The sequence below is a fragment of the Lepisma saccharinum genome, chromosome 1 (assembly GCF_977018435.1).
Source record: "Lepisma saccharinum chromosome 1, izLepSacc3.1, whole genome shotgun sequence".
In the NCBI taxonomy this organism is placed as follows: Eukaryota; Metazoa; Arthropoda; class Insecta; order Zygentoma; family Lepismatidae; genus Lepisma; species Lepisma saccharinum.
In genome coordinates, this window is record NC_139229.1 from 14,612,985 (window position 1) to 14,637,042 (window position 24,058).

Here is a 24,058-nt window from a genome sequence, read left to right on the forward strand (position 1 = left end):
TTCCAAATGGTTGCTAGTACCAGATGACCAGATTGTAGGCAAATTTCACAGTAGTTATTACATTTTATTAGAAAATTACAGGCAATGAGTAATTTCAATGTTTTTGCCTTGTGTACATTTCAACTTGTTTTGCTATTCTACCCCTCGAGTAACTACAATAAAACTCATGAGAGTTAGGTAAATGCTCGAACCATTTTTATGACTTTGCTGTAAACTGTTATGCTTATTGTGTGTTGTTACTGGTTTCCCAAATTATAAGAGACAGATCTAGACCTGCTGCGTACATGGACGAAATCTGTTATCAGATTTTAGCCAACAAAATGACTATTCTTGCCATGTTTTTTTGGATCCAGTGTACGGCCTTAGGGGTATAAGTTTAAGTTATTCATCCCACAGAAAAACAAATCGTCACAAAATGTGAAAGCAAGAAACAGAAAATTAATAACTTTTCTGATATGATTTCTGGACTTGCTTTTGTACTTATCCAAAAAATAACAGGTATCTGTTCTTTGACTCGGAAGGAACCTTTTATTTAATTATTGGAAAAAGAGAGAGAAAAAAATACCTTAGTAAAAAAAAATATGGATTTTCTCTGAAAGGAATCACTACATAGTCCACGAAATAGCTTTATTCCATGAACTATTTCAAGGACATGGTTCTCTTGTAGTAAAAAATCAAAACTGTAGTAATGATTGTACTCCAGTCTCTTAAAATAACATTGTCAATAATAAAACAGGAAAGCAATAGATGGAACAATGTTCTTCAATATACTGAATAAATCATATTCTTAGTTTGGGTTAACACCTCTGATAAAACACACACAGTCAAAATATCATTATAAAGCTTCTAAAAGAGAATCAATGTACTTGAAAATACATTACTTATAAAATGTTCATTTCTCATATTTCAGGTACTTTTTCAACCTCAAAGGTACTGGCAATTTTGAGACATCAGTTACACTTACTAACTGACGAATCTTTTGCCTGCAAAGGTCTATAAGGCTAACTTCTCTATGCAGAAAAGTATCACAAAGCAATTGAGAAGACTGGCCTTTGGTCCACCACCATACACGTAGCTTATGATCAGATGTATCCAAGGTCAGAACACAGGTTCCATTTAATCGGGGTGCATCATAAACTAAGCAAGGTATAAGTCCGACAACATAATTTGTAAAGCTAACTAACATTAGTGAGTTAATGTTAGATGCATCAATTAGGGCTATTTTTACGATGTACCCTAACTTAAAATTCATGAGCATAACGCACATAATTCTGTCTTCACTTTGATTGAACGCAATCAAATTCTGGCACATTATGTACATATCTTGAGAGTCGTCATCATGATACGTACCGTTATCAAGATAATTATCATCATTTAACTTGAATGATACCGTCCCCTCCTCTTTCAAGGTGGATGAATTAACAATCGAAAGGTGTCCTTTCATTGCTAACTCATTTACCTCATAAACAACAATGTGAGTACCCTGATTGTTGTAAGTAACTCCTTGAAACCTTCTGTCCCTCAGGGTCTTGTATGTTAAACCCCCAGTGTAGTTTAAAATAAACATTTTTGACCATTTTCTAGCACTTAAGACGAGCGTAGGAAGTCTTAATATCCACTGAATGCAGTAATTACTTTGATCACGATACGGTGGTAAAACACATTCAATGTGCGATATGCTTATGTTATCACGATGGAAATATTTTATTGGATCTTCAAATATGCTAACGTTACCCTGTAGCATATCGCAAAGCATAAATCTCACAAAATTATCTTTGCATGTGATGAACTGTAGAATGGCGTATCTGTCATTTGCACCGATACACACAGGTTGTCCTATTATCCTGTCCGAATCGTAAGGTGATACGGTTGGTAGCTCTGCTTGAAAATTTTTGTAATGGGATTTGTTTGGCTGGAGGGTTAAATCACTTGCAAGTTGCTGTTCTTTCAACTTCCACAGTTGCAACGAGACTTGGTTACTGCCTCTGGGAAGAGTCGCTTGCGCTGCACAGTTATTTGTCTGATCTGGTCGAACACCACTGAAGCAAAACGGGACTTTACTCATCTCGCTTACATGTAAATACTTACCTTACATTTATGTACTGATTCATTACATTGCAGTTTTCAACTTGGTCAATATTATCCACAATGTTGTAACTGTAAAAAAAAAATTACAGGTATATATATTTTTCAAAAGCCACCATCTTCAAATATGAGACAAGCCAACCTTGATTGCATTTTCTCTCTCATTGTTTGGTTTGGTTTGAATGAGCACAGAAGGCTAATTGGGACTGGACCTACAGTTTAAAGTGGGACCCGAACAACTATGGGTCTCCACTGGGTATGGAACCTGGGACCCCTTGATTACAAGGTGACAACGTTACCACTATGCCATCGGGGAAGTGCCTCTCATTGTTTATTGCATGGGTGTTGGGGGAGGGGGCAGCTGGGGTTCTAACCCATCCATTGCACTTTCCCCCTGGAAATTGGCATTGACAAAAAGAGCAGAAAGCTTGTTATTTTTATTTTTAATAACAAAAATAGTTAGTTTGTATTGGAACAGAATAACCAAAGTAAAAACTGTGTTAGATCGAATAAACTGGAAATAAAATATAGGAACCAGATTATGTTTTCATATTGAACCATTTAATCCAAAAAGTTAATTTTTAATTGAAAGGTCACACAACATACACTTTATGACTAAAATTTACCCCTAACTTTTCTGTGTAAAAGTTAATAACAAAATAGAATAACTATTCATTTAAGTACACTAAATGTATGAAAAGTAAAAAAAATAATGATAAACATTGTGTTAGATATTCAATCATCTTGTGGATTGAGTAGGAGAGTCTCCCAAGGATATAATAATAAATTTGGAATAAAAATGGCATATTCTTCTTAGTATATTATATTCCAATACACGACCATGATAATAATTATATAATAACCCGTGGCTCAACAGCCCTTGAAGGGCCTAGGCCGATCTCTCGACTGCCAGTCTCCCTCCACACAATCCTACCTAGAGGTGTGGAGATCTTCAACCAGTAATGGGGTGACACGGGGTCAGCACGTCGAACCCCCAGACGTTGTAGGAATCATTACTGTTATTATTTCTACTGTTCAAGTTTTAGCAATTGGCTGCCCCCTCCCCCCTAAAAATTTCTGGCAACACTAATGCAACATAAGACCATTTGTTCATCTACACAAATTTTATGATGGTGAGAAATTGTTGACTACTTCTCGAAGTAAAACTCTTTTGCACTGGAAAGAGTTTTCTTGCCCATCGTTACTTTACAGAGGTCTGGCGATTGTAGCATATACATCATTATTGATGGTTACAACCAGTGCTTTTCTTCTGGGAAAAAAGGTTCCAGCACTTTTCAGGTTGATTTGTTCTTGTGTTCACTACAAGAACGGCTGAAAATATTGTGGTGATTATAAATGGTCACGCATAAAAAGTTGATGGTACGGCGTACTGCCAGAAAAAAAAGCACCGGTTACAACACTTACATGCAACATGGGTCATGTATTGTCATGTAGCAACATTGAGCATATCATAGATGATGTGGTGTACGAAAACATGACTGTTACACATTTCTGTAGTTATATCAACAATAACCTAATATTATTCCCTCACAATGTGATCAGGTTCTTATATTATACTAAATGTCTCTTCACAGTGTATTTGGTTTCACCTGAAATCAGTGCAGTAACTAAAACATTGAGGGACAGGGTGTATGCCATGATTTCCCAACCCAATCCCATGCCATTGACACAGTTTTTTTTTGTTTTTCTTGCATAATGGGGATGCAACTATGTATGCAATACAAAACAATGTTTTTTTTTGTTTTTTTTTATGGATTAAAGGCCCTCAAAGCCACAATTCAACCTTACGGCATCCTGCTGCACACGTGTGTTTACAAAAAGCTTGTTTCACACATTACGATGCCAGGGGCTTGCGTTGAAATCTCAGCCTAGGTAAGTTTGTTCTTTGGAGTGTCCCTTGATCAATCTTTATGATATCATTACTCATCCTAGTTGTAGAGATTAGTCAAAAGTGGCAGTGACATAAAATAACCATCACCACATGGTTCCATCCATCATTATGTTTTAAGACAGTAAGACATATCTGAATGCAGTGCAGCGAGTGGTTCATCCAATACAAAAAAGCAATTCAGTAAACAAAAATAATCATTGATCTGCACCTTTATCGACATGTGACCAAAGTTACTGGATTCCTTCATCATGTAATGAATAAATGTATAAACTCCATGTGCTGACACATAGGCCCCATCTGGTTCGCTGCACTTTTTGACTCTCTTTGCACTGAAGTGGTTGGTTACACAGTGCAACACCGACTTGTCTACTTTGTCAATTTGGTGTTTGCACTATGTTCTGGAGCAGTGTAACGTGTGGTGTATGATGCTAACTAAACTAAATGAATGTTTAAAGCAGCAGACAGGCATTTGTTGAAGTTTCTGAACTTGAAGAACACCGATATTAGTCTACTTCATCGAACGTCATTTACTTGCACAAGCCTGACACCGAGGTACTCCTGCACTACCCAGTGTGTCAAAAAATGCAGCGAACAGACGGGGCTATATATCCTTCATGCCAGCTGGAACATACACAGAGTGGCCACTCTAAGCCAAGCGTCAGGTTAACCTTGCAGCAGGTTTTATGTATCAATCCGCGCGAGAACTGAGCTCAGAATCTTCCGTGCCAGTCTTTCCTCAACCGCCGAGCTGCTTACATCGGAGACACTGAGAAAATCTACAGTATTGCCAACCGCACAACACATCAAAACCCGCATGCATGTCAAGTGGATTGTATTTTTGCTTCTCTTTGTCTCCTGAAACATAACATTTTAAAAGTACTTTCTGCGCATATATTATTTAATAAATGTGTCATTAATATAAGAGCGAAACAACTTCTAAACATGAGAGCATGTGTGTATATTTCGAGCACGCAAAAATAAAAATAAACAAAGATAAAAGTAAACAACGATAGGCCCCTCTTGAATTTAATGACAAATTATTGTTTTTGGTTTAGAAAGAAATAGATTTATGAAAAACTTGGTTGCTTCGTTCGCAATACATCCGTTACTGTAAGACACACGCACTTCAAGTTGTACCACCAAAAAAGCATGATTTGTTATTGGTGATATATACAATCAGGTGCATTGTCTGTCGCTATTACTCTGGTTTCAATTTATGAATCACTTCACTAAACCAGGATTCAAATCTTGGTCTGTCTATTTGTTGCTGATAATCACCCTTCCCTTTCTTTGCGCTGAAAAGTAAATATGCGCCTTCAACAAAGCTTTCATTGCCGCCAGTGGGTGAAACAATAAGCCTCCCCCTTCCCCTCATCGTCGGTTTCTTCAGCCCTGGCGGTGGTTTTGCATGGTGGTATCCTTCCATGGTTTATTCCCCCTTCCCCCACTCACCGAGTTGAAGGACGTCTCGTCCAAATAATAAACATGTTTCTTCTCACTGCGATATATTTTAATACCGCGGAGATTCTTTTGTCGTCAAACAACAAACAATCGTTTCCTCTTGCTAAACTCAAACCGCAAATCATTCAACACCCGTGATACAATTCGTGTGCACATTGACGGCAAATCACCTCACGCCCTGTTTTACTTTGATCTTGTTGCCGCAAGGAGGATTATGCATTTAAAACAACTTGCTTGACTTTGAAGAACATTTCCTTTCGGATGAAGCCCAAAATAACATTCGGGTAAAACCGCGCGCTGAACAGGAGATTCAGCCATTCTCGCCGCTCTACAATAAACATAGGGTTAAAATAGTGGGATGTGCAACACTGGTATCAGCGATTTCACGCGCTCTGCAACGCATTCAGTCTCGCTCGACTCGCTCTAAAGTTTCAATGTCTCTTCAACGCAATACAGATTCGAGTTGGCGAATCTGCGGTTCTAAGTTCGTCTGCACAGTGATTGCAACCAATTAAGTCCATACCTGCTAATCAATGTATTATTTTGTCTGTATATTACAAATTAAATAACTGTTTTCTTGCAAGTATGCAGTTGTGTCGGAATAGAACCCGTCTCAGTGGAACTATATTCTTGCGCGCACGTTTGGATCTACATATGCTAAAACCTGCTGCAAGGTTGACCTGACGCTTAGCTTAGGACCATGATAAAATTCAAGTATAATTCCCGGTTTTCAAGGTGAACTATAAAAAAATTCAAGGCTACAAGAATATGTTTTCTCTATTTCAGCCTTTCCCATTACCACCTCTCCCCCCCCCCCACAAATACAGTATAATAACAATATAAAGGGTCTTTGTGATTCCAATGTACCAAAAATTCGGATTCAATTCAATTAAACGGCATATACAGGGTGTCGCAAAACTCATTCAACAACACTAATAGATATCATAAAAGCAAGTAACTTTTCCCTACAAAGTTTACCTCGAAAGCCTTAATTTCTGCGCTATACGCACTTAAGGGTTGCCACTAGCATTCCTCGTTAAGAGAGACGACTTGAAAACAACACCTTGGGAGTCTTGCCTGAGCAAAATCCAAAACATTAATGATACTTGCGATGTTGTAAGAAGCATTGACAGTATTTATAAACTAACCAAGACAAATAATGGGCAGACTGAAATTCAAGATTACTCATTCTAAAATATCTCCATAATTGATTGCTTGATTTGGTTTATTTTAACTCGCTTTTTGCCACCTTTGGCTAATCACGAAGATGAGGATGATATGATGAATTAAAAAATGACACCAATGTCTAGGCCAGGATTTAAACCCGAGACACTTGGCGACGTAGCGAGCTATGCTAACCACATCACCACGAGTGTTTCGTGTGTCATGCAATATCAAAAATTGCAAGGGACACGTGAGATAGGGGAAATCCAACATCATCCACAATATGAAGAAACCTTTGGGGTTGGTGTCTGCAGCGCCTACGTAAGAAACACAGAGCAAAGTGTTATGAGGCCAAGGTCACAAGTAGCCAACATATGATACTTATTTTAGAAAACATTGGCAACCTATGAATTTCAGCGACAACTGATATGCATGCAAGAAAAATTATGCATTTTCAAAGTGGGTTTCAATAAATTCCAACGATTATTTGCAATACTAGGAACATGCGAGTTAAAAACTCTGTCTCTCCCTCTCTCCACTCAAACTGGTTCATGTTGAATGCTCTATTAAATAAGTTGTAGGAAGAAATTAATATTTCATTGAAAGGAATTACATTGAGTTCGGTGCATACTGCCTGTACTAGTTTGTTACGCACTTCATTTGATATTGGTACATACATCAAGAGAAATCCTCGTAATTTACACTCTTTTCATGTGTGGGAATTAGTTTTCTCATTTTGTCTCTTTGTTTCGCATTCTTATCACAGAACGTGAAAAAAAAAAAAAATCAAAAGGAAACCATTGAGTACGTCATAAATTGTACATATTTATCATTCATTGTAGCAACTTGATATCAACATTGAAATGTAAGAGTAACATTTTCGGAAGACACCAAAATGTCAACTTTTAGTTCACCCTGGAAACAACATTTTGTAGAAAACGAGCAAGATTTTGAAAACTAGATGAATTTCCGGGATAATTCTTGTGAATTTCTATTCTTCTCATTGTACGTCATTTTCCTGCATTTTCAGGCAAGTAGTAAATACGAGGACGAAAGATCCAGTGGCACCTTTGTCCAGGTCGGAACTCGTGTCCGGAACATTCGGTAGACAGATCATGTGTTGATTACTAAACGTATTCAGCCACCGAAGCGGCTCAAGAATATTCATCAGCTGGAGATTTTTGTTTCTTTTCAGTATAGAGGTTTGCTTGCTTTTTATAACAAACTTGATTTGCAATAGCGCTAGTTCACAATTTTCTAATAAATAAATTGTAATAACATTACAGTCTGCGTGTTCGAAACGAGGCAGCAAACACATCATGTTTACATTTGTTCGTTCGTGGAATTCCCCTATCTCGCATGTCCCTTGCAATTTTTGATATTGCCTGATATACGAAACACTCGCGGTGACATGGTTAGCACAGCTCGCTACGGTGCAAGGTGTCTCGGGTTTAAATCCTGGTCTAGACATTGGTGTCATTTGTTATTTCATCATATGATCCCCATCTTCGCGATTAGCCAAAGGTGGCAAAAAAGCGAATTACAATAAACCAAATCAAGCAATCAATTATGGAGATATTTTAGAATGAAAAATCTTGAATTTCAGTCTGCCCATTATTTCTCTTGGTTAGTTTATAAATACTATCATATGCTTCTTACAACATCGCAAGTATCATTAATGTTTTGGATTTTGCTCAGGCAAGACTCCCAAGTTGTTGTTTTCAAGTGGTCTCTCTTAACAAGGTGTGCTAGTGGCAACTCAGAGCAAGGTTTTGCTGTGTTGGGTTGCATACATACAGGACAGATTTTAAGCACTTATAGCGCAGAAACTAAGGCTTTTGAGGTAAACTTTGTAGGGAAAAGTTACTTGTTTTATGATATCTACTAGCACAGAAACATTGTTGAAAGAGTTTTGCAACATGCTGTATACACACACACACACACACACACATACATTTATACAGGGTGACCTGTAATTAGATGTAATCCCTGAAAGGGGTTAAAGTAGAGGCAATTTGCAATAAATTTGACCATATGATACCCCCTCCGAAAATTAGTAGTTTTCAAGATAATCAAATTTCTATTGTTTTTTTTAAATGACAATTTTCCACATAAAAATGCCAATTGAGAAAAAACAGCTCATTGTATGGCACATATTTCAGCATTTTCTGATAACCAACAAATAAGTGGTTGGTTGGAAAAAAGTTTGTTCCAAATAACAATCACATGCAAGTAACGGGTGGATCTAAACTTACACGTGATGATAAAAAAATGCACTCTTAGTTTACTTGGCAACGTATTAATAACAAAAATGGTATGACACGAAGCGTACAAATTACTTAAATTACTTCCTTGTGTCATCAGTTATCCAACAAGGTACAAACGTTGCTAACATTCACATTTGTGTACAAGAAATAATACTTCATTCATCTTCATGTGAATGGTATCAATGGACAATACAATTAAAGAACATTATACGTCTTGCTCAAAATGGGCACCTCCGTTACGAATGCAGGCACGCAGGTTTTTAAGGACATTTGTTCTCTTGGCTAGTGATGTGTTGATCAGCTGTTAAGATCCTCTCCCCGAGATCTTCTTGCAAGTTTACCGGTGTCTTGTAAACTAAGTCTTTCATGTGGCTCCAAATGTAAAAGTCGCAAGGCGTCAAATCGATCGGGGAATCGAGCTGGGCAGCCATCATGCTGGTAAATCATGTCACGTCTTGTAGCTAGAGGCACATCCTCCAACAACATTGCCATCCCGTTCGTCAAAAAATGTTCGTAATTGATGCCATTTAAAATTTGGGGCAGGAAAAATGACCCGAGCAAATGATTGTTGATGACACCCATCAATACTTCTGCCTGGCCGTGCCACAGTGGCTGGATGAAAATTACCCAAAGAAATGAATTGGCCGAGGTGGCCCGATTCCCTGGATGGCTTGATCCCCCGATTTGACGCTTTGCGACTTCTACATTTGGAGCCAGATGAAAGACTTAGTTTACAAGGCACCATATAATGTTCTTTAATTGTATTGTTCATTGATTCCATTCACATGAAGATAAATCAAGTATTATTTCTTGTACACAAATGTGAATGTTAGCAACATTTGTACCTTGTTGGATAGCTGAAATGTAAAAGTCGCAAGGGCTCAAATCGGGGGATCGAGCCGGCCAGGGAATCGGGCTGCCTCGGCCAATCCATTTCTTTGGGTAATATTCATCCAGCCACTGTCGCACGCCCAGGCAGAAGTATGGATGGGCGTAATCAACTTATCGTATCACTTATGAACATTTTTTGAGGAACGGGATGGCAATGTTGTTGGAGGATGTGCCTCTAGCTACAAGACGTGACATGATTTATCAGCATGATGACTGCCCAGCTCGATCCCCCGATCGATTTGATGCCTTGTGACTTTTACATTTGGAGCCACATGACAAGACACCGGTAAACTCGCAAGAAAAGCTCAGGGAGAGGATCTCAACAGCTGGTCAACACATCAAGGACACCATCACATCACAAGTTAAGAGACCAAATGTCCGTAAAACCCTGCGTGCCTGCATTCGTAACGGAGGTGCCCACTTTGATCAAGACGTGTAATCATCTTTAATTGTAATGTTCATTGATTCCATTCACATGAAGATGAATGAAGTATTATTTCTTGTACACAAATGTGAATGTTAGCAACATTTGAATCTTGCTGGATAGCAGATGTCGCAAGGAAGTAATTTAAGTAATTTGTACGCTTCATGTCATACCATTTTTGTTATAAATACGTTGCCAAGTAAACTAAGAGTGCATTTTTTTATCATCACTTGTAAGTTTAGACCCACCCGTTACTTACATGTGATTGTTATTTGGGAAAAACTTTTTTTTAAATGAACCACTTATTTATTAGCTATCAGAAAATGCTGAAATAAGTTCCATACAATAAGCAGTTTTTTCTCAATTCATCTTTTTATGTGGAAAATTGTCATTTTTTAAAAAAAACAATTGAAATTCGATTATCTCGAAAACTACTAATTTTCGGACGGAGTATCATATGGTCAAATTTATTGCAAATTGTCTACTTTAACCCCTTTCAGGGAATATATCTAATTACCAGTCACCCTGTGTATATATATACACACACACACACACACACTGCATATATAATAATTAATTTAAGGTGCAGAGTTTGCATTTGCCATTTCACATACTCAGACTAGAAATGCATATACAAACACAAGTCACAAATATTACAGGAGATACTAATTTATGAAAATGTCAATTGCATAAGAATTTCAAACTCAAATTTACCTAATCAACGCCAAGATATCTTATCTTGCAATAATCTTCCATCTACCAGATAGATTACTGTTCTGTTAAGGACACTAACGAAGCAAGCAGATTGAGAGGATTTTGATTTATTTTCCACGCAGCTTTCTTTTCTTTCCCCTTCCTCGATAAAAATAAAAGCTAAACTGCCAAAAAATTATCTCAGGATATTTATAAATAAAGTAAACTCGTGCATAATTCCCAGTGAGTAGCCACCCTGATACATGCCCCACAATCACATGGTTGTAATATTCGCATAATTTCTGAAAAAAACTGGGAACTTCTTTCCTGCTTTCTTGAATTATATACGAATTAGAATGCAATTCAAGCATTGCATGTCTGTTGAACACCTATTTTTTTTTAAAAAAATATTTTGTATTTTAAAGGGAACACTTTTCTCAATTATACACATGTGTACAAATTTTAAAAAAATCACAAACATTTTTGTCAGAGTCGAAATTTGTCGTCTTCAAGTTTACTGTCAACCTCATGGTGGAGTGGTTAGCACAACATGCTATGATGCCAGGGATCCTGTGTTTGATTCCTGGCCTAAGCAAGGGTGTTCTTTGTCAGTGTCCCTTTATCAGTTTCATGATATCATCACCCATCCTCACATTGCAATTGGCTAAAAGTGATGTAAAATAACCTAATTAAATTAACCCACAAAATCTGGAGTTAAAAGGACAAAAGTTCACAGGAAGTGAAGTCGTAACTTCTCACATCGCAACAAGTGCAGTCGGAAGGAGAAGAAAAGAGAATTTGTATGCACAACATTACCCTTTGGACCCCGTAATAAACTAACATGAATAGAAAATTTTTACGGTGCAGTGGTATTATGTAACTACCCTAGTACAAAGCCTGGTTGAGAATTATTCAATAGTAAATTGTTAAATATAAAATATGTGTTGCCACAACCCAAACACTGGTTGTTGCAACAGGGTTATGTAAGCTAGATACTTGAATGCAATAACCACCTCTTTGAGGAAATATTGTACAAAGCATAAAGGAATGATTTTACAATACCAGACACCTTCCCAATTTCTTTCATATTTCGCATACTCAATAATTTAGGGCTCCTAATCACGAATCTGCAGTTAAAATTTGGCGCTCACGTGTGGAACTTGAAAAATAAGGGGGTCCGTGATCGCAACCGACAATGTACGATTGCTCATTATTTATCACAAGATTTTGCATTTCGAATACTTAAAGAACGATATATATATATATATATATATATATATATATATATATATAAAAAGGTAAAAAAAAAAAAGGTAAAGTGTTCCCCTGTGCATAGCACCACGCCATGAAGGTGTATAGGGGGTGTGGGGGTAACGCACACATATATATATAGTCCTCATATTACTATGACCCCAAATTTTAACTATGTTTGCCTAACCTAACCTTCCATGCATGGTTCGTGGGGCTATCCGTGAATGGTTTGTGGGGCTACCCGTGCATTGTTCCAGGGATTTAAGGCTAATTGCGACCAGGCACCGTCAAAAAATGTCAGTTTCGTAGCACTTGAGCGACAAATTTTAACCACAGAATCGTGATCAAGTGTCCTAAATTAGTGAGTATGCGAAACATGAACGAATGCACCTGTTTTATTAATATTTACCCAACCCAAACTGACTAAAAAATTGTACATTAACTCCTTCCTTCAAAGATGCCATCTTCCTCACAAACAACTGAATGCTCCCTACACCGTTGCCAAACTTCCTCCATACTCCACTTAAACAACTGTATCACATTAACATGTTTCTGTTCTGTATTTTTTCCATGCTGAATGCACTTCAACCACGCAACAGTGTGGTAACGCTGTAGACAACGTAACGAATTGCGAACGTCACTTGTTCATATGAGAAATCATGGTTTCCAATCGTTGTTTATGTATCGAGAATAATCGTGGTAATTCACAACGTTATTTTACAATTTCTACACGTCAACACCAAATCTTAACTGCAGATACGTCACCAGGACTCCATAAATTAGTGAGTATTAGAATTATTAACAAAATTGTGCCTTTTTTGGTATTCTAAAAACGTAAACTTCTACATGTTATTTTGCAAGTTCCAGACGTGAGTGCCAAATGTTAACTGCAGATTCGTGATTAGGAGCCCTAAATTATTGAGTATGCGAAATATGAAAGAAATTGGGAAAGTGGCAACACACAAACACACAATACTTACCTGTGAAATTATTCAGGTATCTATCATATACCACTTGACTGAAACAATATGTTGGCATCAACCCTGTTAAATAGTATTGCATAATACTTTTCCTTTTGGACACTGAACAATCATGATTTTCTACATAATTTTGCATGATTGTAGTCATAACATAATCACATTAGAATTTATGTATTTACTTTGGTTTATTATTGAGCCCAAGAGGAATTTTTGTATAAAAATTTTCTTGTAAGTGGTCTTGGTGGGAAATGGATTATAAAATGTCACTTCCCCAAAAAAGTCTGATGAAAAAAAAACCGTTGCCCTTCAATGATTTTTTTGGTATATCACTGAACATTTTGAAAATGCACACTTAAAAACCTTGTCAGTAAAGGGATTCAGTGGATGAAAAAATAGTTTCAATCAATTAAATATTAAAGTTAAAAGTAACTGTGAATACTTATGTTTCTGAATATTTGTTTTCTATTAACTACACAGCCGTTTTGTTATGTGTAACGCAAAAAACAAAAATAGGTAAATATGTCAAAGCCGGGAAATGGATTTCTTCAAATTTACATGAGAAAGTACTTATGGAAATGAGTTTCTGTGGAATTTCGGAAGGTTGTAGAAGTGTTTTCTTGCATTTTTCAATGTATTTGGCTGCTAATTCATGTATTTTTCTATAATAATGTCCGTCCAATGCACAAAAGCTGGGTATACCCAAAAGCTGTTGCTTGCATTTCCATCCATGTACTTGAACTGGATGTTGCAAGCACCTGATGACGTAATTCCCAGTAAGTGTTTCCAAACAGTTTTTTTAAACTATATTGCCCAACCTAACCTTTCTGTGATGGTGCGTGGGGCTATCATGAATGGTTTTTGGGGCTATTTGTGGATGGTTATACAATCCAGAATGGTGTTTGGGGCTATGCAGGAATGGTTTTTGGGGTAGTTTTTTCACTATATTGCCTAACCTAACCTTACTGTCATGGTGCGTGGGGCTATCGTCAATGATTTTTGGGGCTTTGCGTGAATGGTATTTGGGGCTATGTGGGAATAGTTTTCGGGGCTATGCGGGAATTTTTCTGTTATGAAGGTTGAAACACTGCTTTGCCGTTTGAAACACAGCATATCGACGACACTAGTCAAGATTTGCGAGCCATTTTGAGTGTTCAGGAAGCGATAAAAGAACGAACAATAATTACTCGATATGTCGACAATAAATACTAATTTAGTTAAAAAGCGAAATCCCTTGTTAAACAATCTTTCGCAATGCAGAATAGGTAATTCGAATGTCAAAAATTACAGAATAAACGAGTTACAGACATTTCCCGGCTTTGATAGTTTTACCCAAAAATATTCGTCTATTCATTGACTATTGTGCCAAATTAAACAAAACAAGCAATACATTGTACTGAATAGTAACTATGAAACTGTATTATTGCTAAAGTGAAATTCAAAACAGGCATTCTTACAATCTCTGATCTATAAATCATATTTCTTATTTTTCCTTCACATGTTAACAAACTTGCAGATCTTATTAAAAGTTGCAATGTACAATGAGAAACTTCAAGAAAATTTCTGGAATGATTGTCTGGGGTATTCAAAGTGCATTTGATTATCTTCAAAACATATTTTATAATATCACTTGCATAGCTGTCCCCTCAAACACATAAAATGTTGCTCATGCACAGTTTCACAGCATTACAACTTATTCACAAACATTGTTTGAAATACACACTAATACTTCTTTAATGCTTTTCGTATTAGAGCCATGCGCTGCTTGTGTGCTTCAGTTACAGCAGCCCTCTTATACGGTCGAAGTTCATCAGTTCCAAACCCTGGTATCCACATATTCCAGTTTCGTTCCAAGTACAATTGGACGTCCCTCACCTCGACAGTGGAGGCTTTCCGATGTTTTGCTAGAAGGCAAGCTGCATTAACAGTTGACTCAACAAAATCATCTGCCATATTCATTAACAACTCTTCAACGTCTTCATCTAATTGCTCTGTTGGATCAACTTCATGTACCAAATCTTGCAATCTTGGGCGTGTTATAATATGTGATTCACTTGCAGTTGATGAAGCTGGAGATGCAGTTGTTGTTTTTAACTGAGATACAAGGGTTGTGGCAGGTGTGATGGTGCTACTGATTGCATTGCTGGACAGATTTGTTCCATGAGACGACATTCCTGATGGAACATGTACACCAGACAAAACACTGGTAACACCGGCTGCTGTGGACATAGTTCCTGTTGTCACCATTCCACCTGCTGGTGTAACTCCCAAAGATGATGTGGATACATTCACAGTAGAAGCCAAAGTTGGCATAACTTGCTGTGTGGCTGATAAAGTCGATTGACCAGTATTTCCAGCTAGAGCAGAGGTCAAATTTGGCACAGCCGTAACAACGGTAGGATGATGCTGTTGTCCGGATACAGTTACAAGTGTACCTTGCGAATTACCTCCGATAGTTGTCACAATTTGAGGTTGACTTAAGTTCGTAATGTTCGAAGCCATTATTTGGTACTTTCAAGCTTGAATCGAGGCTTCAGTTAGACATGTGTTTAAAAAAAATATACTATAATTGTCTTTGCTTACTTTGGTGTCAATAAACGTTTATACAACATCAAACTACACTGCAAATCCCCTTAGTCGAAGAACCAAGAAGAGATTCTTCTTGCTCAAATCAAAGTTCGGCCTTCCATCTTGAATAGTACTCACTTGACACTTCACTAGTCATGCATACATTGCAATCATTTTTGTTCTGAATTAGCAAATAAAAAATGCACAAAAATGTTAGTTTTTTCTTTCATTTAAAATTAATGCATACAATGGGTCACAAGAAGATAAACGTCCCTTTAATATTCCCTCCATTAAAGAGATATATTAGTTTTAGTCTCTACTTTGAACTATTCTTGCGTCACAGAAATAGAGATTTTAGCATTCTATTTACTCCGAGTAATGAAAGTAATACAGTTATGACTGTAACTAAAAATATAAATTTCTTACAATATGGTAAGGATACATATTACACATACCGAACTAATGAGATAAAAATCTAAAAATTATTAAGAATTGAAACTCACCACAAGTTATTTATTTTTCGATAACAAACGAAAATCGGATTCGGATTTCTATCTTCTACTGTTTCACGAGTATTTGCCACCGTGGTGCCACCTTGGAGACAATTTTTGAATTAATTAGTCGTGTATTCGTGTTGGAGATGTTACTACATAACGTGATTTTTTGTTTGTGAAATAGGAAGTGTAGACGAAAGTGATTTATTGACAAGAATTATTGAGCCTTGTGTTGTGTATTGGGAACAAATTTAATCAAATCACAATGTCTACCAAACGAAAACCCACAGAAAAAAATGGTGTTTCAAAGTCACAACCTCTTCCATCCGTTTGGTCTAGGGCATTTACCACCAATGCCGAATGGCCCGATAAGGTTCGTTCAAAAACTCTCAATGAGGACAATGAAATAGTAGAATTAAATTATGAAAATGTATTTTTCGATTGAAAAAAGGAATGATTTGTTTTTCGATCCGTACAAGGAAGTCTTGCATGTATTTCAGTGCGTGAGGAACCCCTATATTCCAGTTCAATGCCAGAAGTGGAAAGTCCTAGTTGGGGAAATGCAGGATCGAGCTTCAGGATACGCAGGGGGACGGGGACATTTGATGGGATTAACATGTAGAGTGCAGTATGTTGAGGGAGGATGCTTATGCAAATTTATGCTAGTTTCTGGAATGTTTTATGAAATTGTTCTTAATTGGGGAGGTGGGGGCATCCCCGCGTTGCCTCCTGTTCGAGCACTGCTTCAGTTGATAACTTTAGTTATAATTAGACCTCGGATTTTTAGGTTCTAAAAAGTGTGCTTTTAGGTTCCTAAAATAGGCTCTAAAAATCCTAAAATAGATTCTAAAAATCCTAAAATAGCTCCGAAAAATCTCAAGTTAAGCTCGAAAAATCTTGAACCAGGTTAAAAAAACTTAAAATATATCAAAATTCCTGAAAAATACTGATTAGGTATAGCTAGTCACCGTCAATGAAAATGGGACACCTATATCCTGAAATACGCACTATCTTGCATAATGTTATGTGTGTTGCCTAGTTCTAAGGCGATGGCAGAACTGACCCAAATTCCTTTTGTTGTATTGCGATTTCATCATGCTAGGAATGCAAATTTAACATGGTTCGATTTCTATTTACTTCAGTTAACACATACTGCGGAGTTTTAGCTGTTACTTAAGATTTTGTTCGGTACGAGTTAGATAAGCCGGAGACGCATTTAACTCGTTTATTTTCAAATAAAATTCATTTCTACTTTCCTCATGCATAACGGAACATTTTTCAACTTTGGATCACTTTTTTTTCATGAAAAAAGCTATGTTTTTAACATTATAATTATTTATTGGTTGTTGCTAATTCGGCGGGCAAATCTTGACTCACGTTGTCTATCGTCAGCTGATATGCAGTACCGTCAGCTGATGTGCAGTGTTTCCAAACTTATGAACCGATAAATGCCGAACAAACTAGTCACAAAAGATTTTTAAGCGAAAATTGATCCACAAACCATTCACGGAAGGTTAGGTTAAGTTAGGTTAGGCAAACATAGAAAATTAAATTGGAAAAAAAAAATCCCACTCACACATCATCTTGTAAAACTACCACATGGTTGCTGCACTGTCAGGAGGTTACGTAATCGAATGCATGGAACATTTGATTCACGTAGTCGACGGTAATAGTGGCACGAGCTATTGTGCATCGGAAATGCATTAATGACGAAAAATACGTTACTTACAGGCCAAATAAGTTGAACGATACGAAAAAACAATTTCCGTGGCTTCAGAAAGTCCACACGAACTCAATTCCGTAAGTACTTTCTCTTCTTTTCTCCTGTAAATTTCAAGAAATGTGTCTCTGGCTTATCTACCTTTTGTTCAATATATGCTTTCGTAGTTAGGTTAGGCAGGCCAGGTTTGGTTCTCTTAACCAGGTAAAAATTTAGGAGCGATTTTACAATATCGGAACCTTCTCCAATTTCGTTCATATTTCACACACTCACTAATTTAGGGCTCCTAATCACGAATCTGAAGTTAAAACTTGGCGCTCACGTATGAAACTTGCAAAATAAGGGTCTCAGTGATCGCAACCGACAATGCACAATTGCTCATTATTAATCGCAAGATTTTGCGTTTCGAATACTTAAAGAACGAAATATATATTCCTGATATTACTACGACCCCAGAATTTAACTATGTTTGCCTAACCTAACCACACATCAATGGTTCGTGGGGCTAGTGTCAATGGTTCGCAATTATTTTGCAATTTCTAGACGTTTCCGACAAATTTTAACTTCAGATTCATCATTAGCAGGCCTCAATTAGTAAGTATGCCAAATATGAAGAAAATCAGAGAGGAAATGGCTTTTTCCGAAGCAAAACTTACGGAAAAATGGAGATTACTTCTTTCCTCACATGAACAACCGACTAAATGAAGGTCTCACTTATCGCACAACACTTTATCAACCATCTTGTGTACTGAACACAACGTAACAAGTTGCGAACGTCACTTGTTCACATGAGAAAAAATTGCTTCTTCATTGTTTATGTATCGACAATCACCGTGGAAATTCACAACGCTATTTTACAATTTCTACACGTGACCACCTAATCTTAACTGCAGATACGTGATCAGGACTCCATAATTAGTGAGTATTAGAATTATTAACGAAATTATGCCTTTTTTTGGTGTTGAAAAATCACAACCTTCTACACGTTATTTTGAAAGTTCCACATGAGAGAGCCAAATTTTAACTGCAGATTCATGGTTAGGAGCCGTAAATTAGTCAGTATGCAAAATATGGACGAAATTGGAGAAGGGTCCGGTATTGTAAAATCATCATGCTAAGTCGCCAGCTCCTTGACGACCAATCCAACGGTTCAGTAGAGTTTCATTCAGATAATCACGCACTTGGCGACTCCAGTGAGGGGGTGCCCCATCTTGTTGAAAAATGAAGTTATCTTCGTGCTGCCTCAGAAACAACCAGTTTTGTAACATAGAGAGATACTGCTGACCGTTAACCGTGTTTCCATCAAAGAAGAATGGGCCGTAAACAGATGATCGGGATATCGCACAAAACACATTCACTTTGGGCGAATCTCGTACATGTTCAATGAATGCATGTGGGTTCTGTAGGCCCCAAATGCGAACATTATGTTTGTTTACCTGACCACTGACATGAAACGCAGCTTCATCACTAAACACGATGCGTTGTGCGAAAGTGTTGTCATTGTCAATAGCATCAAGAATCTCGTTACAAAATGCCACACCCACTGTCTGTCGGATCTCACCATTCCTTATTCTATCCCTTCTAGTCTTCCCCAATACACTCCTTAAAATTTCATCTCCACTGCCTGCATCTTTCTTTTGTCTCTCTCTCTGTCATTGTCCAAGTCTCTGCTCCGTATGTATTTATTGCACTTAGTATGTGTTATATATTACCTTCTTGTATTTCATAAATACATACCTGTTCCATATTATTCTTCGAAGGCTTTGATATAGTCCACCACCCATTTGTCCTTTTCTGTTTACCCCTTCTTCTAATTATGCTTCCTAGATATTTGAAGCTCTCCACTACCCTCAACTCTTCCATGTCCTTCCTTGTTCTTGGTTCATTTGATGATTATTATAATTTGTAAAGTACATTTATCACAATGATTTTTCATTTCAAATGTTTTTCTTTTTTTCTCAGGAGGAATTTTTGGACGTAATCTATTGGGCACGGCAAGCATTAGGAATAATGATTGGAATAATGTGGGGACTTATACCTTTGAAAGGATTTATTGGTTTGTTACTGTAAGTAGTTGCTTATTAGGAGATACATTTTCAGTGCTATTGATGGCTGTGTTCTTATGTTGAACTCAGGGGTAAAAAAATACAGAGCACCCAGTCACCATGGCACCTGAATATTTTCAACTGGTGCCTGAATTTTGAAATTGTTAAAAAAATTTACAATTGCGCTTGTGGAAATTTCCATTACTTTTTTAAAAATAATGAGTAGGCCTACAGTATGTGTTTTTTAATATTTGTGTGTTTTCTGTATCACGTGTATCATGAAGAGCATCACTAAGTCAGAATAATAAACATAGCATTATTATTTTTTGCAGTGTTCGTAGCTGTATTTTAAAATTGCAGTAATATGGTAGAGTTATATTAGAATATATTGCATATTTATTCATTGTGTTACCTGTAGGAAGGCCTCTCCGGAGCAAGAATTAGTTACTTTTAATCCAATCTTATATTAATTAATAAATTAGATATTTTAAGATCACATTTTAGAACTTATCTTAGATTCATGGCATTCTTCCCCATATTTTTGGGGAGAAAAAGTTGTCTCCTGAAAGAAAGGGGCTGTGCATGAATTATTTGTAGTCTACCCCTGCTTTTTACTACTACTAAGTACAGTAGAGTCTTGATATAACAGTCGGACCCTGTGGCTGAGTGGTTAGCACATCGCGCTGCAATGCCAAGGGTCCCGGTTCGAATCCCACTCGGGCTTACTTGTTGGTGAATGTCCATTCACCAATTTCATCATTTCATCACTCATCCCCATCTTCGCAAATTAGCCAAGAGGCACAAAACGCAAAGTAAAATAAACTAAATCAATCAATCAATCAATCTCGATATAACTCTGTAACAATAAACTACAGTATGTGAAAAATGGGATAGAAAATTTTGTTATGAATATTGTACTTACATTGCTCAGTTCAGTAGTAACAATGGGTGCCTCCAGGAATGCTCAACATTGGAGCAAAACTATGTTTCAAGGTTAGTTGTGTTTTATGACATTATTTGGAAGCAGAGTTGCGTAGCAGGGAGCAACAGCTGACAACAATTGACTCTTGTAATCCATGCTTTTCACACTGCACCTCAAACTTTAATGTAGTGTTACAAAAGTTAGCAAGGAGATCTATATTACCGTATTTGCTGGCGTATAAGACTTTTTTTTTTGGACACATTTTTGAGGAAAAATCTTTATCACGTAATATTATAATTAATGTATAGTATTTCATATATAATGTGTTGCCTATCTAACGAGGAAGGAATACATTTTAATCTTATTTGCCATGCACCGCAAATAAATCGTCTAGCTACGAACGAAGAAAATTTTCCAAAATGGAGGTAATAAGAAACTGAGGATCGGCTTATAAGACACACCCTGTTTTTCAGACCTGTTTTTAAAGGAAAAAAGTGTGTCTTATATGCTGGCAAATACAGTAATTTATATCACTACTAAAAATGTTATGTACAATATTTACAATTATGTAAACATTCATGACTTTCAACATAAGACATCTTTTAGCATATTATTTATGTTTATAATTTATTTTAAATGTTAAAAGGTGACAAATTTTTATGTATTTACAATTTGTCATCATGACTATTGTACACTTATCTTTTTCAGATTTGTACTAGTCAATGCAGGATTAATTTATGTATATTTTACGAGTTTTCAAAGTATCGACGAAGAAGAATATGGAGGTGCATGGGAGTTAACGAAAGAAGGGTTCATGACCTCCTTTGCTGGGTTTTTGGTGAGTTGGCTAAACAGATTTTTCTATTTTGTTTCTTTCATTCTTGCTTTTTATCACCACATGAAATCCTTTTGTGCATATAACACTGTGTAACAAATTTACAACTTTTTTTTCTTTCCGAAATGAATGCAACTGTTTCTGATAGAACTTGTCATGCTGGTGACATAGTTGAAAATTTTATTATGTAATGTAGATGCTATGCTATTTGGAGCACTGCAGAACATGGGATGTAACGAAGAATGAAACTAAAAGTAATTCGTTTTTGAAATTACACAGTAAAAGAAGCAAAGATTACATGACGACAATGCTATCAATCTGCATAGATACCAGTACCGGTACTGAAATATATACCCTGCCCGACCCCTGTCCCACATCCCTAGCTGCTCCCTTATCCCACCCTGAGCCAAAGGTACCTACGTAAATGCCTAAATGAAATTAACATCAATTCAAGAACTACAAATATATATTATGAACAAAATATGTGATGTATTACACCAATCAGAAGTAACAATACAGATCAAATTAAGTAATGTACATACATCCAAGGATGGAAAGGATGATACATAAAGTAACATGTATAAAGATGTTCAAGGTAGTCTTATCAACGCTTCCGTTTGTACTGAGCACCCTCGTTTTCTTGTTTCAAGCTCCAACAATAGTCAGCTAACATAGTAATCCCACACTTTCCCTTGTACCTTTTTTCCAAGACACGAATGGTCTGATGAAATCGTTCACCATGTTCATCTGATATTGCACCTAAGTTTTCTGGGAAGATGTCTAAGTGACTGTGTAGATAATGAAGCTTTAGGGACATGTGACAACCCATTGCATGAAAGCTCAGTAGCAGTTCTTCTACAAGTTCGGCATAATGTTTAGATTTTCGGTTTCCAAGGAAATTTGTTATCACATTCTTCAGTGCAACTCACGCTCTTTTCTCGTTTTCATGCAGGATTTCGTCGAATGTTGAATGTTTAATGAGTTCCCTCATCTGTCGTCCGACGAAGATACTTCCTTTAACTTTGCATCTGTGATATGTGGAAATATTGTCTTTAGGTAATGGAAACCACCACCCTCTTTGTCTAGTGCCTTCACAAACACCTTCATTAATCCTATTGTTGTGTGTAATGGTGGTAAGTGCATATTTTTTGGATGAACAAGAGGCGTGTAACTAACACTTTTCTGTCCAGGAACCATAGACTTTCTTGTGGGTCAGTGTTTCACACAATAGGGTTTCTATTTCGCCCTGCTATCCCATTCACACAGAAAACAACAGTGTTTTGTATATCCTGACTGCATTCTCAAAAGCAGACCAAGAACCTTAAAATCGGCACAAATGTGCCAAGTAGGATCCGCATACTTCATTCTGTCAAGCAAGAGCTTCATATTTTGGTATGATTCTTTCATACCTACAGCATAGGCGACTGGAATAGCAGGGTGACTATTGCCATTGTGCAATAACACAGCTTTAAGACTGAATTTCGAAAAATCATAAATAAACACCATTGATTCATGTCATACTTAATGTTTAATGTAGACATAAGTCCACACACATCTGTACAGTACAGCAAACCTTCCTGACAGCTGAAAACATTCACTAGATCACTTCCACAACAGCGATACATTGTTACTTTCGTGTCCTTTCCCAAAAGGTTCCAACCTTGTAGTCTGGAAGCTAATAGTTCAGCCTGTGATTTGGACAATTGCAGATCTCTCACAAGATCATTTAGTTCTGCTTGGCATATTATATGCGGTTCCTTTGTGTTCCCCACATACACAGGATCTTCACTTCCTTCACTTTCGGATTCACGGTCAGTATCACAGTCACTCAACGTCCAAGCATTTGGTGGCACAGGAACGGGTAACTCTTTACAGTGTGGAACAGGCCTAATAGCAGAAGGTACACATGGATAGTTAATTGACTTGTTTGTTTTTGCAGTTATTCCACGAATGTTTGTTAAACAAAAACAACAGTCTCTGGTGTGGTCTTATGCCTTACACCGTACCATTGGCATAGCAAATGGCATTTCCTTGTGTGTTCCGTTCAACCATCCCCGAAGGTTCACAGCACAGGATTTACAACACACGTGCAGAGCCCATTTTTTTATCCTGGTCCCCGACTTTGCAGGAAAAGTACCTACAATTCATAAGCCTTTTTCACAGCAGGTGTCAGATGAGTAACATTGGACTTAACAGTCACTCTTCCACATATGTAACAGAACTTGTTTGGGTTATTTACACAACTTCTTGGCATGATTTACAGTAAAGATACATCAAACACATAAATGTCAGAACCGGAGATACTTGTCACATCCGAACAGGAATATCTAACAGTCACACGTAGCAACA

The 24,058-nt window shown here is 37.1% G+C and overlaps 3 protein-coding genes across 4 annotated transcripts in view; 1 reads left to right on the plus strand and 2 right to left on the minus strand.

Moving 5' to 3' along the window:
• Positions 1 to 399: 399 nt before the first annotated feature.
• Positions 400 to 16,228, minus strand: LOC145985362 (uncharacterized). Its single transcript, XM_083119330.1, has 2 exons — positions 16,197 to 16,228; positions 400 to 2,157 (listed from the first exon to the last, which is right to left on the minus strand). The coding sequence occupies exon 2, from the start codon at positions 2,063 to 2,065 to the stop codon at positions 893 to 895; it is 1,173 nt and encodes a 390-aa protein (XP_082975456.1). The 5' UTR covers positions 2,066 to 2,157; positions 16,197 to 16,228; the 3' UTR covers positions 400 to 892.
• Taf12 (TATA-box binding protein associated factor 12) lies at positions 14,523 to 15,821 on the minus strand. Its single transcript, XM_083119193.1, has one exon. It carries the CDS (start codon positions 15,625 to 15,627, stop codon positions 14,848 to 14,850), a length of 780 nt encoding a protein of 259 aa, XP_082975319.1. The 5' UTR covers positions 15,628 to 15,821; the 3' UTR covers positions 14,523 to 14,847.
• A 70-nt stretch (positions 16,229 to 16,298) lies between the features above and the next one.
• Positions 16,299 to 24,058, plus strand: part of LOC145993115 (GEL complex subunit OPTI) — a 57,376-nt gene continuing 49,616 nt past the window's right edge. For both annotated transcript variants that reach the window (XR_014442286.1, XM_083129414.1), the window contains exons 1-3: positions 16,299 to 16,560; positions 19,870 to 19,973; positions 21,583 to 21,712. Coding sequence is in view for 1 of the 2 variants with exons in the window: in XM_083129414.1 (XP_082985540.1) it covers positions 16,453 to 16,560; positions 19,870 to 19,973; positions 21,583 to 21,712 (342 nt within the window). In the remaining variant the exon portion in view is untranslated. The remainder of the gene's footprint in view (positions 16,561 to 19,869; positions 19,974 to 21,582; positions 21,713 to 24,058) is intronic.